The following is a 13,846-nucleotide window of genomic DNA, read 5'->3' as shown; positions in this document are numbered from 1 at the left end:
AGTATCAGGGGGTAGCCGTGTTAGTCTGTATCTACAAAAACAACAAGGAGTCTGGTGGCACCTTAAAGACTAACAGATTTATTTGGGCATAAGCTTTCGTGAGTAAAAACTTCACTTCTTCGGATGCATCCGAAGAAGTGAGGTTTTTACTCACGAAAGCTTATGCCCAAATAAATCTGTTAGTCTTTAAGGTGCCACCAGACTCCTTGTTGTTTTTGTAGATACAGACTAACACGGCTACCCCCTGATACTTGATGCCCTGTTCAAACACCAGAGAGACTAACTCTAGTTCCTCTAAAGAAATTTTTACATTAATTATGTTCGCACTTCCTTATTGGTGGATAAGAGAGTGCAGGTGTCTCAGTGACAAGTATTAGAAACGTGTACTTTCCACATAAGAAATGATACAGGTTATTTACTACATTACTCTGAACTAACACATTTGCATTGCCATGTATTACTGCATAGTTGCTATGCTTTTCAAGGGAGTCATTGTATAATTCTCACTTTTGTCTTAATTTATTCCTAAATTCTGTAAGTACCTTCTATGGCCACTCTCACTATAGACCAGTGGTCCCCAAACTGTGTGGCATGCCCCCCTATAGAGGGATATAGAGGAATATTTGAGGGGTGCATGGTGGGGCCCGGGCGAGCCCCCATGGAGGGGGGGGAGGGAGTGCCACCCAGCCCTGCTTTGCCCCCAGCCCAGCTCTGGCCCCAGCTGCAGCTCTGCCCTGCCCTCTGCCCAGTTCCAGCCAAAACCACAGCCACAGCTTCACTCCTCCCCATCCCCTGCTCCATCCCTGCAAGCTCTGCCCTCATGCCCCCTCTGCTCCCAGGCCAGTTCAGCCTCTAGCCCCACCTCCTGTGCTTAGCCAACTGTGCAGTAATGGGTGTGTGTGTCCATTACTGGTAAGGGGGGGCGCAACAGGAAAAGTTTGGGCACCATTGCTATAGACCCGTCAAATAGTACATGAAGGAAACTGCTTTGCGGCACTTGATAAACTTTGCCACCATCAGTAGCAGGCCTGCTGACTGAAAACTGCAAACTTTTATAAATCTCTAGGCCAGAATTGTGGGATGAGATTTAATACTAGGTACATAGCAAACAACAAAAGTAGGAATCGGTAAAATCGCTTCTTCTGGAACATTTTTGAAAAACAATACAAATGCAAATCACTAAGGAATTCTAAGCATGTGGACAGGGCTTCATAATATTTTACACAAACTGATATTAATTAGACAAAATGTGCAAACAATGCAGTTAATTTATGCATCAGACTTACCTATATTCTGCAAAGTTGTACAAAAACTATAATAAATAACAATTTCACAACTCACACAAACTCTTTCCTTGCAGTGAGACTATAGATGTGCATTGTGGCCAAGATTTTCAAAAGTGACTAGATATATTGGGTGCCCTTATTTTTGGGTGCCCAACTTGGGTCATCTTAGAGGAGCCTGGTTTTCAGAAAGGTCTCAGCACCCATCTTCTAAAAAAAAATCAAACTTCTTTAAGATGTCTTAAGTTGGGCACCCAAAATCACTAGTCTCTTATGAAAATTATGGCTCGCAATTTTAAATGCATAGTTCTTGGATGCAACTACTACCCCCATCAGTATAAAATAGACGTGCTTATTTTTGTTTATGAATTTTGATACACAATCAAAGCCTGCTGTCCAATATACAAAAATCTATTTTATCACAATTAACCTTCATTAGATTTTATGACATCTCCCATCTATCTAATCCATTATGAAATGTTGCCTTGAAGAAGTCCGAGGACTCACTTATTAATTAGAACCAATAATAACAGTCTGTTGCTGTCAATAATGAAGTCTTTATAATTCATATGTCTATAGGGGGGAAGGATAGGTCAGTGGTTTGATCATTGGCCTACTAAACCCAGGGTTGTGAGTTTAATCCTTAAAGGGGCCATTTAGGGAACTGGGGTAAAAAATCTGTCTGGGTATTGGTCCTGCTTTGAGCAGGGGGTTGGACTAGATGACCTCCTGAGTTCCCTTCCAACCCTAATATTAAAAAAAAAAAATAGAGTTGTCCCTGCTCCAGGGTCTAATTTTCAAACTTGGGTGCCTACTGATAAGTACCTAAATTAGCTCTTAGGTCCCTAAAACAGGCATGCAGGGTCCTATGTTCAGGCATCCTCTTTTGAGAATTGGACTTCCTACAATTTTAAAATGCAATGCAGATGGAAGGCTATTGAAACCATCCAATGACAGCCCTTCAGTATTTGACCAACTTGTGGGGGATGCTGTTTAGAAGCAGTGAGAAAAGGGTTGATGTATCTGGGGTACTGTCCCTCCAACAAATTACTGCTTGTTTAGCCAGTATTAACTCCTCTGCACGTCTGCAACCTCTCCTCCTTTGTGTGTGTGTGTGTGATTTGTTCTTGCTGCTGGTGGGGTTCACAGCAACCCATAGAGTTGTGCTGCCATGGCAAAGGGGATGGCCCCTGGTGATGGGGATGGAGTGAAGGGGGTTTTGCAATAGGTTTCCTGGACACCTAAACCCAGCTCTGAAAGCAGTGCTCATATATTCTTTGACATGCTCAAGTTTGTACTTGAGGATATCTCAAGAAGTAAATCAACAGATGTTAGGGATAAATCTTTGGAAAAGAGCATATCAAAACTTTGTTTAATTTGTTTCCACAGCTGTTTCTGCCCCTCATCTGCTGTTTAGGGGACAGACCCCTCTGACAGTTCTTGGTGGGAGCAAGTCCCATGCCCTGATAAAACCATTCAGAGAAAACTCCTCATGGAATTCTGAGTGATACGGTTATCTTTCCACAGGTATTCAAACTTGTGCAGTCAGGACAACATTCGGGCTGTTTGTTTCCAAGCGGCTTAGTTTATCAGACATTTGATTCCACCACAAGTTTCCAGATTCAGATATGGAGGTCACCAAATTGTTTCTTTCAAGAATGGACTTGGTGGTGTAAAATGCCTCTGATATTTAAGTTAGCTCAGATAGTTTTATAAACCCAACAGATACTAGTAGTGTAGTGAGAGTGTCTGTAGCCAATTGTAGCAGCCACTGTGTGCTTCAGCACAGCTAATACACAGCACTGAACTTCAGAAGTAGAGTTATTGAGAGGCAATCTTGGCCAATACACCAGGGTTTTCTCTCTGTCTTCAACCTGGACAATCACTAGAAATAGGAAGCAGGGAACTCAATGTAACATTTTACCCAAAGGATGTGATCTCCAAACTGAAATCCCACTCCCCCAAGTGATGCAATAGGTAGCAGTATGAAGTTTGGGAGCTTCTGGCCCACAGGCAAGCATGCCAACCACAAAGCCATAGTAAGGGAGAGACATAAAGACTTTGCTCTTCTGGTAAGTCATTTCCCACTTTAGTAACAGATTCCATTTTCAGATTATGTTGCCTCCAGTGAGTTAGTTTTACAACAGCTGTGGAAACAAATAAAACAAAGTTTTCATATACTCTTTTCCAAAGATTTATCCCTAGCATACTTTGATTTACTTCCTGAGCTATCCTCAAGTACAAACTAGATGGAAGCAATATTGTCTTCCCCTTATAGATAAGCTGAATTTGAGCACCTCAGAGAATATATGAGCACTGCTTTCAGAGCTGGGTTTAGGTGTCCAGGAAGCCTATTGCAGAACCCCATAACGTGTTGCAGACTGAAGATAGCTTTATGTCTTTATTTCAACACAACCGTTCTCTCACATTTTGTGGACTTCCTGATGGTGGTTCCTTCTGCATTCCAGGATCAAGACTAAGGTGACAAAACCCGCTGCTTCTTCTTCTTGGCTAGCACAGAGAAAGAAAGCTAGACACTAAGGTGGTATGCTTCCCTTCCCCCATCATCCATCCTTTTTTCCCTCTTGTGAAATCTAAAAACATATCTGCCAGCTTTTTCATTCCAGTACAGAAGGGGAACATTCTTGCATTTTTGAATACAATAGCATCCTATAAGTTAGAGATGGAATAGTACTATTATAGCACCTTTTTCTCTCCCAGACAGTCAAGGTTCATTCCCTACAGTACAGCCTATTTACGTTTCTGTTAAGAATTTTGATTTGAAACATAAACCTGGTGCAGTACAGGTACATCCATGTTCCACAGGAACAGGTAAATGGTCTTTTTGTCTTCAATATTTTTCAGAGCACCATTTCCCCCTGAAAGCACTGCGGTAAAGAAGTTGATCACGAGAGATGCAATCATGACATCAATTATCGTTAATAGGAATACAAAAAGGAAATATATTTAAAGATAGATCCTATGAGAAGATGCCCCTAAAAATCAGACTGCTGGGTAGCTAGAAAATCCTAAATCAACCATTTGTGTACAGTTGTATGTACACCAGTGCTGTGTGCTTACCCAGGTATAGCAATAAATTGCTAGCCTAATTTATTGACAGGGTGATAAAATGCTATTGGTTTTCCTAGGTTTCTTTTCCCTCCTCCCATTGGATTATGTTGACAGAATGAATGCTGATTAACAGAGTAGAGAGGGACACCATGTAGTACCATAACAAAAAATGGGCTTTATTTTCAGCCTACCCTTTCTGGCAGCAGCCACATGTAGCAAAAGTAACATCTATTATTATTATGCTGTGCTCACAGAGGGTAGGTAGATCATCCCACTTTCCATTGTCATTAGGGATGTCACTACAGCTCTCACACAACGGAAGTATGGTCTTGTGGTGGGGGACCAACACTGGGAATTTAGAGACCAGCGTTCTCTTCCACAGACTCTCTGGGTATTTATTTATTTAGTGTTGGCATATTCACTGAGTCATGCAATCATAGGTGCTGGAACTAAGGGTGCTGGGGGTACTGCTGCACCCTCTGGCTTGAAGTGGATTCCATTATATACAGGGTTTACAGTTTGGTTCAATCGCTCTCAGCACCCTCTCTATAAAAATTATTCCGGCACCCCTACAAGCAATAGTATTCTTAGTGGCTCTCTCGGAGCCTACCCCTGAATTTGGTTAGTGGGCACCCCTCGACAATGTGTGTCATAGTTTGATCTGTGCTGCAGCTGGATTGTCTTGAAGACCCCAACAGTGCTGTTTGACTGCACAGAGGCCTTGCCCAGTCCGGAATCAGTTAAGAAGGGCCGTGGCAGGTCGAAACTGGGCAGATGAGCAGTAGGGTCTGTTGAAGCACATGTGACCAAGTACTTGTGCTAATCACATATTTATCGAAAATGGTTTTTAGAGAAACCTGAAAACAGGTGCTATTTTCCTTGACCTCACTGCAGCGTATGATATAGTGTGGCACCTGAGTCTACTTGTTAAAATATCTAGAGTCCTCCCACCATGGCTTTCTGATGCCATCGAACTGCTACTCCAAGACAGACGGTTAAAGGTGCATGTGTGTGAGAAAACAAGTGCTTGGAAAAAACAAATGAACAGGTTACCCCAGAGGTCTGTTCTAGGCTCAACCTTGTTTAATCTGTACAGAAATAACCTGCCACCAGCCCAGTCATGGAATTTCATCTACACAGACGACATCTGCTGTGGGCTACAGGCTCTGACTTTTTCTGATCTGGAGAAGACCCTGAGTGACAATGCCGCAGAGCTAGCCAACTACTGCAAAACATGGCGCCTTCAGCCTAGCACCAGCAAGATAGATTCTAACACATTCCACCTCTACCATGCCAATGCTAAGAGAAAACTAATCATCATAATGAATGGCCAGAAGCTGAAGCATGAAACATACTCTCTGGGTGACCTGGGGCAAGTCAGTTAGCCCTCTCTATAGCTCTGATTCAGTAAACCACTTAAGCTTGTGCTTATCTTTATGAAATCAGTAGGATTAGTTACATGCTTAAAGTTAAGAGCATGCTTTGCTGGACTGTGGCCAGTCTCTCCTTCTTTTTCCACTTTATAAATAAGGGATAATCTCTCTCGACCACAGGGATGTGATGTGACAATTTAGGTATGGGCTTTGAGATCCTTGGTACTACAGAAATGAATAGAATTGTAACAGGATTACTGCGTTGTCTGCGTCGTCTCTGCAGTGCAGAGGGGAAGGACACTGCTCTGAGGAAGTGGAGAGTGGGGGTGCACTTCCTGCCTGGAGGAAAAGCAAAAGTGTTTTTAGGAGTCAGCAGCACCAGCAGGAGGAGGGGAGCTGCCTCACTACACTCTTGTGGAAATAAATACATGTTCTGTTTTCTGAGCTCAAGCCTGTGTTTTCATTGCAGGGACTCTACCTGCTTGGGCTAACCAGGGGTGAAAGTAAGGTAGTACGGGCTGGTACGGCATACCGGTAAAAAGTAGCTTCCAGTACCAGCCCTGGCAGCGCTTTAATGTCGCTGTCCCTTTTGTGCCCCCCATCAGGGGCCCTGCTGTGTCCCTACCAGCAGGGCCGCCAATGGGGGGGCGCAAAAGGGGCAGCGACGTCAAAGCGCTGCCATGGCAGCACTTTAAGCAGGGTCCTTAAAACGCCGCGGCAGCAGTGCTTTAATGTCGTTGCCCCTTTTGCCCCCCCCCGGCTGCCGACGGGCAAAAGTAGCTGTCCCAGAACCGCGATTTAAATCGCCACTGGAGCCCCGGGTGGTGCAGGCCAGGCAGTGCAGATGGGCTGGCTGGGGGACACTGACCCCAGCCCTGCCCCTTCCACCCAAGGCCCCGCCCCTTCCGGGGGGGCCAGAGCTGTCTCAATTTTACTTTCAGCCCTGGGCTAACCCACAAAGAAGAAAACTGCGATGTCACAAGACAGTGTTAGTTATTCCCACACTTTTCTGTAATCCACCCCCCGCATTAGAAATATCTGACGCTAAGGCTCCCTGGCTTCTCTTGGGATGGTTTCACAAAATAATCTTCCGTACTTCTATAGAGTACTATTTTTACTGCCCTATTTTCCCTTTGCTTTTAATATACTCTGTTGACATTAATTAAGGCTTCCCTAGCCTTGTTAGCTCAGTGATCTGTTTTGTTAGGGAATAAAAAGGTGACCTTGCTCACCAGGTGGGATTTTTCAAGCTCTTTTAGTTCTAATCATTAGTGCCTTAAGGAAGAGAGTGATAGCTTTCAAGCTGGATAACTGAGAAGAGCTGTAAAAATGTCATGTAGATGGCTGTCAAATTTCTAGTTGTTATAACCGCAATAATTTAGAAGGTAGACAGTCTGGTAAGTTATTCTGTTATCACACAACGTGTATTGTTAATTCCATGCACTTTAGCAATGTAGATGTTGTGGTGAAGTTGTACTTTCATTTAATGATAAAATATAACTATGAAACCCCGCGTGAGTAGAATCATAGAACCACAGAATATCAGGGTTGGAAGGGACGAGTAGTTCAACTGTGAGGAGTTGAACTGAGCATACTCAGAATAACTAACTGCTTTTCACTGCTTCTAGTGTCCAAAAAGAAAAGAAACGTGGAGCTAAGTGGCACACTGGGCTAGTGCATTGACCTGTCACCTCTGGTGATCTGGTTTCAAATGATAGCTTAGGGCACATGAAAATGAGTTGGGTGGTTTCATTCAACCCCCCACTTGTGCACATCACAAAACCAGGACAGTTTAATATAAGTGTCTGTCTCTGCTCAAGAGAAACCCAGGACGGGAACAGCAAGGGTGTTGCAGATCATTAATGAGAAGCACTGGAAGAGCTGCGTAGGGAAGCTTGCCTGTGTCAGGGTAGTGCTATTAGTCTCAGCATCATGAGCATTATATTCACTCAAATTTTATAAAAAGGTATTTTTTAAAAAAAGGAAACTATCATCTCTGTGGCTGAGAATGATCTTTTGGACATATTACTGTGAAAGTACAATATGTTTGATTTCTACACAACAACCATTATATAAAGTAACACAAAAGTTACTCATTTTAGGGTAGAAGATTACCACACTAACACAGCTTGAATTCTACAGTGGCCAATCTGGAGGGTCATTTTCATGGGACAACCACAGAAGAGTTCACAGGATTATTGACACTTGGCCAGATTTTTAAAGTTACTAGGATGCCTCGTAGGATTTTCATAAACATCTAAGTGCCTAACATCCATTGAAATCAATGAGGTTGAAGTGCCTTGGTGCTTTTGAAAATCCCACTAGGCATCTAGATACCTTTAAAAATCTGGCCCATTGCTCCTAACTCATGTGCATACCAAATTTATGCTCTCTTATTATGTGTTTCTACAAAACCTAGCCCAATGGGCTGAGGTCCTGATTGGAGCTTCTGGACACTATTGTAACAAATAATTTTTACAGTGCTTGCAGCTACGTTATGATTATTTGCCAAGGACCATTTTAAAAAGGGGGTATTTAAAAATACAAATCCAACATTAGGAATATAAATATAAAATGAAATGTTTACAAGTTACCGAAACATGCTGCCTAACATCAGAAACACAAGACAATAGCAGAAAGCCATGCAACATATTTTGGCAGAAGCACACAAACATTTTACAGCTCGCCCACTGGGTGCCATGCTTACACTTACATTAGTCAGTTTCATACTACCTTAGTTTGTTTTAAGCATTTCCATCATCTGTGAGGGAGGGAGGGAAAAATAGAATGGTTAAGGTAAAATAAAATGAAATCTTATACATTGTTTAGCTGGTAAATGATCTCATTATTTTATTTCGTGCTAACAGTGTGGAGGGGATGAAGGAAATTATCTAGTCATATGCTTACATGTCTATTTTGCTAACCAGAGAAATGGAGCTTTCTGAAAGTCAAGTGGTGAGGATGATTCAGTGATGTACCAAGGAACCAGATGAAAAACTAAAATTTATAGAGGAAAACATGATGGAGACTTAAAAAAATCAAAATAAATAGTCTTGAGCAATACTGCATCTTGTTTCACTGTGACAGAAGTAAGATTCTTTGGAACATCTTTCCAGCAGTGAGCAATTTTAAATGTTGTGTCTGCATGAGTGCTTTAAAAATATTTGAAGAAAGATGTAACAGTAAAAAAAACCACACACAAAAAAAACCTTACCACAAGCCAGAATAATTAGTTGGATCAATGATAAAACCACACCTGAGATATGTCCCTAAGTATACACTGATCTATGTAAATCTTTCATGCTTTTGAATGACATGCTACAGCATTAAATTAAAAAGACATATTTTGGTCTTGCAGGTACACTGTTCATTGCTGTTAGCTGTATTTTCAAAACAACATGTACCATTTTAAAGAACCCAAGACTGCCAAATCCTTACTCATGCAAGTAGTCACAGTGCATTAGGTTTTAATTGTATAAATCTTTTGTGTTACTAATTATGCACACATGGAGGGCCTGTGATTGTGAGGCTTTAAGCTCCCTCAACTCTCATGAAGGTCAATGGGACTTGAGGATATGCAACATCTCAAAGATTCAAGTCCTCAGTTTCCCTATTTTATTTATGTTTTTAAGTGTGCAGGTATTTGTATGAATACATGTAACCTGTGCATATGATGGAGACACTAAAAGTTACCCACAAGCACAGAATTTTCATGAGGAAAAATGTGAATGCAGATGATTATTCAACATTATTAAACAATTAACCTCTGTAATAAGGATGGAAGAGAGAGAAGTTTTCACACAGGAATTTCAAACTGAGTAGACAAGTGGCCTTAATTTGTAGTGTTCAAGAAGAAACCTAGAAGGAAAAGTTGGAATAGATACTGTTTGACGGAATAGACCAAGACAATCATTTCTTAACCAAGAATATAGACCAAGTACTAGTACTGCTTTGACAAACTATGCTTTGTCTCCAAAAGGAGAGTCGATTTGATGTATCAGTTACCGTTTCACCAGAAAACATCTAAATGCATTGATTGAATGATAGATATGCTTCTAGTAAAAATAATATATTAACTTTCCTAAAGATTACTAGCAGATGGTAAGAAATGCATTAATTTGGGGTTTTTTTAGGACATAGCTCGATTTCTATTTTCTTGGAAGCTTTGACTCTGATTATATTGCTACTGGTGTAACCTCCGTAAAATGATTTATTGGCTTGCCTCCTATGTGCACATTATTTAGGCAATGAAACATAAAACATTCTGTGATGTTGTTGATTAATGCATACATTGGTTGTGTAGTGAGATACAAGGCAAAGCAGCTGTCTTGATTAAGAGGCTGAAAAAAACTGGAAATATAATACTGTACTGAATAAATGATATTAACTAGCATTTCATGTTTCTTCAATATTTATTTCTCTGCTTCTGTATTGTAAGACTGGAGTTTAGAATTTTACACCTATTTAACACTACTTAGTCCCTTGACTCTCTTTGAATTCATTCGTGTTTAATGAAATTTATGCTGATTCTGTTCTGATTAAGCAGCAGTCATTACAACTCACTCTCATTGCACTAAAGTAGTATACTTGAGAGACAACCCAATAAATTCCTATCCTATTCAAGTATGCTCTGACGAAGGCTCCAATCCTTTAAACGCATTCATGCATATGGGTACTCCCACACTGAGCAGAGTGGGGCTCCTCATAAGTGTAAAAGTTATTCTCATGCATAAAGTGTTTGCAGGACTGGGGCCTAGGGCTGAACCCTGTTCATTTGACTGACCCCATTTAAGTCAACTACTCATGTGGGTAAAGTGAGCAGGATCTGGCCCTAAGTGACATCTCCTGTGTCATATGTTGAACACTAAAGCAAACGTTTTGGGCCAAATGTTGCTCTCAGGGTGTAGGGGGGAGGGTGTTTCCCAGTACAGGTAGACAGACACATGCTAGCTTTGCTCAAGCTAATATGCTAAAATTAGCAGTGTGGCCAAGTGGCATGGGTGGTGGCTAGGATTAGCCACCCAAGTCCCTGAGTTTGTGCTCGGGTGGCTAGCCTGGGTCGCTGCTGCAGCCATATTGCTATTTTTAGCTCACTAGCTTGAGCTGAGCTAGCATGTGTCTGTGTACCTGTGTGGACAGCACTCTCCCAGCTGCCATGTACATATCCACAGTGTCACCAGGATAGATCTGGAATAATTCTGCTGAAGTCAGTGGAGTTAGTGCATATTGATACTGGAGTAATCAAGATCAGCATTTGGCCCTTTGTGTTTATATATATGAGCTGGATGAAACCGTGTTCTGGTTGAATTAAAATCTCCTTCTAACTGATATGTTAACAAGCCCTTCATTTAAGATAGTTGTCAGAGACAGTTAAGGGACCACACCTAAAGCAAAGCCTAATAAGTCTGCCCAGGAACCAGCATCATGAGGGTGGTGGTGGGGTTCCACTAAGTATTGCAACCAGGAGGGGTGTGTGTGTGTGTGTGTGTGGGGGGGAACACACAGAAACAGAACAGACAAGAACACACAGAGAGGCAGAGAAAGCAAGACAGCCAAGCAGAGCCCATGAGCTCAGTGTGACTCTGAAAAAAGCTAGAAAGGGAGCTTTTGGATCTGGTGTTAACTAAAGAGGCTCAGGGGCTGGAAGCTAAGAAACTGCTCCTTTTGTTCTCGGTTCCTCCTGCATTTGGAGAAGCAGGACTTCGTACATTCCTTGTAAATAAACAAAGTTGCATCAAAGAAAATACCAGTCTCCCAATTTCTGCTCCCAAATGGAACATTCCCCAGACCCTGAAATTTGACTAGCTGCTCAGGTCAAAAAGAGTCAAACTGAAGCAAACAAAAAATGTAGTCTAGTTTTGGAGTGGTCATTGTTTTGAAGGCCCCCTGTGCTTAGGACCACAGGGGGAATTAATTACATTTATTAGAAGCTCTTGTCTCTAAAATAAGATATAGAGGGTCTAACTCAGTTCTCTGCTACATTGGTGTAAATCTGTTTATTGTTGTTTTTAAGCAACAACAAAACATCCGTTAGTGACGCCAATAAAATGCTCCACTATGTATATCAGAGTAATAATACCCGTCTAGAAGTATTGATGGCACCCCGCCTATGGGAACTTGCAGGATTTAATACTACAATAAAACATGCGCTGTTGTGTCTTCTTAATTAATAGACTAAGTCTCCACTGATTAAGCATGGAGGTTATTTATAATAACCACAGCATAACCAAAAGGAAAATAATGGATTCAGTTGCTAAATTCCCAGGATCATGTGTGATTCATTTGCACTTAACCCATCGGATCACTCTAATTTATCTATGATTTACAAAATTAAAGGAAGAGGGTTTTTGGATAAGCATTTTTATTATAAGCACTATTATTAATCTTAAGAAATAGTTCCATCTGTGAGGGGACGGTGGAAAGTTAATGGAAATATGGCAATTGACACTTCTGCAAAGTGCAAATACTCCTACAAGACATATGAAACGGTGCCAGATCACTAGCTGAAAAAAAATCTTTGCTATGCTGAGAATGAGATGCAGTTGCTTAAAATTATACATCACAGCACAGCCCCTGTAAATTAATCTAGTCCTTGCATCCTCTCTTACATATTGTACCAATTAATAGAAGCATATATTTAGATGAAGAGGCTGAGAGTTCTGCGTCAGTAGATGATGATGATAACTCAGCAGTACATCATCTGAATCTTTGGAAACTTCTACAGAGGCTAGATCTGTCAGATGAAAGTTTACAGAACAAAATTTTAAGGGGCTATTTTTGTAATATCCAGAGAGTTTTAACAATACATCAGACTATACAATTTATCTATTTTAGAGTAGAGCTGTTAGCACATTTCTCTTGAACAATACCCTCTTTAGTATTTTTCAGATATGAACATCTCCTAAAATGAAGCCTGCCTTTGAAATGTTTTTGAAGATTTTCAACAGCAGGTCATCAGAGACACTTTCATCTTGTCTTTCAAACTACCAGTGAATGAATGACCCACAGATTCACAAATGAGTAGCAGTTACGGTGAAAGGCTACTTTGACATCAGTGAGTACCATATGCATGTACTTCAGCAATATATAAATATTATTCTGCTGTGTTACGGATTGATCCTGTGAGGCGCTGGATGCTTCCTGCAAGGTGCTGGGCATTTTCAACTTCCAATTCCAACGGAATTGAGGGCACCCAGCATTAGGATCTGCCTATTAGACTAATAGAATAATATTATTTGTTCTTACCTTGATGTTCTGTTGAAAGCCTTATTTGTATACTTATTCACTTCCCATCTTGACTGCTCAGTTAAAGTAACTCTTTAGTCTCCCTAAATCCCTGTCCCTTAAATTCACAGTGTCCAGAATGCTGTGGCCAGAGTACTCTCCAATTCCATGAAACAGAACCATGTCACCCTTCTCTCGCCTTCACTGGCCTCCTATCCATCTCAAATCTAATTCAAAACTAGCACCTGGTTTTCCAAACTCCCCATGAAACAGGCCACCCCACCTTTCTACCCTTAGATCTACCTATTTCCCTCTCTGTTAATTTCACTGCTCCAGTATTGACTTCCTCTCTTCTCCTCCTTTTCCCCATCTTATAGACTTTCCACAGGAAATCGCTCTCTCATTTGTACTTCTAAGGATTCCTCGCCTATACGGAAATCTCATCCTCCCTCCAAACGACTCAGTGATTTCCTTTCTTGAATTTCGGCCTGAAGGCCATCTTATTTGCTCTTCTCTATGGTTGACTGTAAATCATATTCCAAAATAAACTATAAATCAAAATTATATGGGCTCAGTCCAGCACGTCTATTGCAATCAATGAAAGTTCTGGCTGAATGAGGAGCACAGGACCAAGTTCTATTTGCATACGTAGGTTTTTGTGCTCAGGTCAGCATTAAGATTCACACAACCTAATAACTGAATTTAGCTTTACTTTGGTTTTAAAGTAAATTATGAAGACACATAGAATTGGGTCAATCTGATTCAAGACATTTTGAGTAATCCCCAAATATAAAGTATCAGAGGGGTAGCCGTGTTAGTCTGAATCTGTAAAAAGCAACAGAGGGTCCTGTGGCACCTTTAAGACTAACAGAAGTATTGGGAGCATAAGCTTTC

At 41.2% G+C, this 13,846-nt stretch overlaps 1 protein-coding gene across 3 annotated transcripts in view; it reads right to left on the bottom strand.

The window, feature by feature from the left end:
• The window catches only part of LHFPL3 (LHFPL tetraspan subfamily member 3), a 427,282-nt gene that overhangs the window by 46,946 nt on the left and 366,490 nt on the right, over positions 1–13,846 (bottom strand). Inside the window, exon 3 of one of the 3 annotated variants that reach the window (XM_034766197.1) lies at positions 8,442–8,489. The exons of 1 other annotated variant lie outside the window; for it this stretch is intronic. In XM_034766197.1, the coding sequence (XP_034622088.1) occupies positions 8,473–8,489 (17 nt within the window). In that variant the 3' untranslated portion in view covers positions 8,442–8,472. The remainder of the gene's footprint in view (positions 1–8,441; positions 8,490–13,846) is intronic. One more of the 3 variants, XM_034766205.1, reaches the window with a different exon arrangement.

Source organism: Trachemys scripta, chromosome 1 (assembly GCF_013100865.1).
Source record: "Trachemys scripta elegans isolate TJP31775 chromosome 1, CAS_Tse_1.0, whole genome shotgun sequence".
Lineage (NCBI taxonomy): Eukaryota > Metazoa > Chordata > Testudines > Emydidae > Trachemys > Trachemys scripta.
The sequence above is the reverse complement of the archived record's forward strand: the minus strand, read 5'-3'. Positions and strand labels throughout refer to the sequence as shown.